Source organism: Brassica oleracea, chromosome C5 (genome assembly GCF_000695525.1).
Source record: "Brassica oleracea var. oleracea cultivar TO1000 chromosome C5, BOL, whole genome shotgun sequence".
Classification (NCBI taxonomy): Eukaryota; Viridiplantae; Streptophyta; class Magnoliopsida; order Brassicales; family Brassicaceae; genus Brassica; species Brassica oleracea.
In genome coordinates, this window is record NC_027752.1 from 1,941,238 (window position 1) to 1,945,291 (window position 4,054).

At 36.3% G+C, this 4,054-nt stretch overlaps 1 protein-coding gene across 1 annotated transcript; it reads left to right on the top strand.

Moving 5' to 3' along the window:
* The first annotated feature begins 884 nt into the window (after positions 1-884).
* On the top strand, positions 885-3,108 carry LOC106293719. Its single transcript, XM_013729377.1, has 4 exons — positions 885-1,028; positions 1,255-1,383; positions 1,854-2,449; positions 2,534-3,108. The coding sequence occupies exons 1-4, from the start codon at positions 972-974 to the stop codon at positions 2,856-2,858; spliced, it is 1,107 nt and encodes a 368-aa protein (XP_013584831.1). The 5' UTR covers positions 885-971; the 3' UTR covers positions 2,859-3,108.
* The last annotated feature ends 946 nt before the right edge of the window (positions 3,109-4,054 follow it).

Below are 4,054 nucleotides of genomic sequence, written 5' to 3' on the forward strand. Positions count from 1 at the left end.
GCGGTCCATGAAGCAGACCATGGCAGCCACATCCTCTAACCACGCAGAAATATTAGCCATGCATGAAGCCAGCCGTGAGAGTGTATGGATGAGATCCATGACACAGCATATTCGTACCACTTGTGGTATGATCAAAGGAAAGGATCCACCGACCATCCTATACGAGGATAACACAGCATGCATCGCACAGCTTAAGGATGGATACATTAAAGGAGATAGGACGAAACATATTCTTCCTAAGTTCTTCTTTACACACGAGCTTCAGAAGGCAGGAGAGGTCCAAGTATTGCAAATCCGTTCAAGTGAGAATTCAGCCGACCTCTTCACCAAGTCACTACCAACCTCAATGTTTAAGAAGCTCATATGGAAGATAGGCATGCGTCGACTGAAGGATCTTCAGGAGATGCATTCATCAGGGGGAGTTCATGTGTTGTACTCTTTTTCCTGTCTTGTTTTTTTAATTATCACATTGGGTTTTGGGTTTGTCAAGAGAGGTTTTAATGAGGCAACATCCAAAGCATGAATGAACCTTGACCGGATGTGTCGATCAAGGGGGAGTGTTATAAACCATTTAGTGATCGACCCATTTATCAGCCCGTGTAGCAAGACGGGCCAAGCCCATCCGTAGGATCATACTGGCGCCTATCTACTCTTGTGTTTATCTACATTATAGTTGGTGTTTATCTTACGTATTGCTAGTCATTATCTAGTTAAGGATAAGTACGATCTCATGTCGATCCAGTACTTAGACCGTCATTACCATATGTATATAAAGACCAGTTGGTCGACCTAATAATACACACAAGTTCCCCTCTTCATTCACAGCAAGATTCCTTTATTGTGTTTCACAAAAATGGAAAGTGGAAAGAAAGAAAGAAATCTTGGTAACCAAGCCTGACCTACTCTTTTTTTCTTATAATAATTTTCTAATTCATCAAATCATTATCTGAGGTTTGTTTGAAGAATATACAATGTCTCAGCTTCTCTTCTGTCTCTCCAAACTATCATCTCGGAACAACAATGTTCTTGTATGTAAAATCTTCTCTGTCTATTGGTTTGGATCTGTAGTAGTTAATTAGGTCTTGTTTAATTAGATAGGCTTTTAGGGAACACCAAAGAGTTTGTCTACGAATATATTTTGACATCAGGAAGATAAGGATCGGAGGGTTTGAGATTGCCCCTTGGCTTAGCGAGTGTTTTGGAAACTAGCTACTGTTCGGTTTCTGATGTCTGATTTGCTTTTTTACTTGGCAGATACACAAGAACTCTCGTTTTTTATCAACCAGCCCGTATCTGATACTTGGCGTATTTGGGGATGACTTTAGGTCAGCATGTGGCGGCTTCCTCAGTGATATCCTCTTGTTTGACCCGGCAAAGGAAGAGTTATATTGGGAGATCTAGATCGACCAATATAGTGTGTTGGCTCTTGTAGAAGTGGATGATGAATTGCTTGAGAACGTACTCTTCAAGTCAAATCTTCAAACTGGGTCTATAGAATAGCAGGAGTTGTTGATGATGTTAACGTAGAAGTAATATCTGCCATGCTTTTTTTTTTTTCAGGAGCACGGTGATGTAGTAGTAGATATTGAAAGAGAGAAAAGAAAAAAAATAGGTCAAAGAATCTTCTGCTCTGATACCATGAAAAAGATTGACGAGAGTATAGAATTGGAAGAAGTATAATTGACTCTCATCGAGAATATACAATATGCATATGCTTATATAGAAATGATGACTAAACCTAATTCCTACACTAATATGGAATATTACAATATAGAGAATGATAAGTTTCCTATTCTAATATATTCATGTTTATCTTGATCTTGGATTTGGGTCGATCTAGATCTCCCAATAAGTTACTCACAGTGCGGGACAAAACAGTGCCCGTAGAGCTTGTTTGCTCGCAAGTGATGGGAGCGTCACATGGATGGGGTTTTTTCGCTGATCATAATTCCGTATGTATCAGCGACACTTTTAGTCCACTGGCTTCCAAATCAGACAGCAAGGTAATTACTCTGCCTCCTATTACTAGTATGATCTATGGCCAAACCGAAGTGGTCTGGAACGTGGCCATGTCGTCCTCTTCTCCGTATCATCAAGACAACGAGGACGGAGAGTGTGTAGTGGCTATCAAGTTCTTGGGTAATCATTTGACCATGTGCAGGCCTGGCCGCCGTGACCTAGGTTGGACTAACAAACTGATCCCTTTCGTCTGCTTCGAAAACTCAAACCTCATGTATTCAAAGAGAGATCAAAGATTCTCTCTGCCTGCTCCTGGAGGCAATTACTTGTGCTCTTGGGATCTCCACTTCGAGAACGAACCTAAGTTCACTGAGTTGGTGTTTCGAAACATTCCCCAGTTGCCACAGTCCGAGTGGGAGATGATGGATTCTTGTTTCAAGGAGGACCATTGGGTGGAGTCACCTTGTGGCCAAAGTTTCCTAGTCAAATGGTATAATATTAATTAACAAAGTAACATGCAGACAGAGAAGTTTGATCAAATTTGAATCATAATATATATATTGTGCCTGTGCAGGTACTCTCATGTCCCTTCTATAAGATGCAAAGAGACGATGGTTATGGTGTTTAGAGAGGATCAAGACACAAACGAGCGAACAAAAAACATGTCTTACACCGAGGACATAGGAGATCTTTGCATATTCCTCTCGAAAAGTGAACCTTTCTGCGTTGTGGCCAGCTCTTGCCCTGGTCTCAAGCCCAACTCCATCTACTTGATGGGCCATAGCTTTGCTGTTTATGATATAACCACTAAAACCGCCCGTCACTTTGAACGTCCCAAAGGTTTACCAGAAAGCCTTACTCATTTCCTCCCTTACTGGCTTGCTCCATTTTCTATGTAAAGTTCTATGGTGTGGCTAGCTGCAGCTCGAAGAAAGCATAAGGTTAAGGGTAGAAAGCAGTCAAAATAAGGAGTCTGGGAGTGTTCTATGGTGTGTAGTAGTAGTAGTGGAAATATAGGTTATATTGAGTTAAATAAGTCTGTCTGTGAGTGTTCTATGGTGTGGTGTATTTCATTTTAATACTTTCTCTCGGTACCACCGTTTGGATTGCTTTTAGATAATGTGACTTTTGTTTTCGGTGCAGTTTCTATACTGATGACATATATATATTTAGTTATATAATATTAAATTGTTCAAGACAGAGATAAATGTTGTTTTGTGTTCATATCTGTTTTAAGTTTGATGATCGAAATTTGGCTTTCAAATTCACAACATGAGGCAAACAATGGTAAATAAGTACGGATAGTGATCGACAGATAGTGACGTTAAATCACGCCGGAGTATTATTAACCTTGTAGAAAAGGAAATGACGAATGATAATGAAGTTCAGAAACATACAAAGATATTAAAACAAGACAGCAACAAATGTAAATGTTTATATTCATTTACACAGAAACGTTTGCCAAGTACTATTTATGAACTATATCTCCACGCGCAACCGCGCGAGTTTTAGTTTTCATTTATTTTTATATAAATATTTTTTTTCAATTCTAAATTAGTATATATTATAATATATGTGTCTATCAATTTTTAAAACATAATAAGTTAACAGTATATATTTTTTCATTGAATAGATTGTTTCAAACTTTCACATGTATTTGTATATTCTTCTATATATATCTATATATATTTTCGAATTATTATTTCATTATTAAAATCATAACTATATATAAAGATTAGAAAAATATTATTTTATTGTAATATTCAAAGATATTGTAACATTTCACAAATTTAGAAAGTTAAAAAAAAATTAAAATTTTCGCTTTATAGATTTATATTATCGAGTAAATAATTAAAATTTTAGTTTTTGTTTATTTTTTAAAATAAAATATATAGTTTAAAATTTGGTTTCATTGGTTTAAGGTACTAAAGATTAATCATTGTTAGATAATATGATTTTTGTTATTTAAAAAAAAATCTTTATAATTTTAAAATTTAACATCGACAAATGTTTAAATATTTAACATTTAGAGGTATAGTATTACAATATTAAATTATATCTATTTAATTTATACTGTCTATAAATCCAATGAATC

Coding starts and splice junctions, on each gene's coding strand:
- LOC106293719 (XM_013729377.1), top strand. CDS start 972: ATGTCTCAGCTTCTCTTCTGTCTCTCCAAACTATCATCTCGGAACAAC. Junction 1,384..1,853: donor TTGACCCGGCAAAGGAAGAG/TTATATTGGGAG, acceptor TCTCCCAATAAG/TTACTCACAGTGCGGGACAA. Junction 2,450..2,533: donor CAAAGTTTCCTAGTCAAATG/GTATAATATTAA, acceptor GTGCCTGTGCAG/GTACTCTCATGTCCCTTCTA.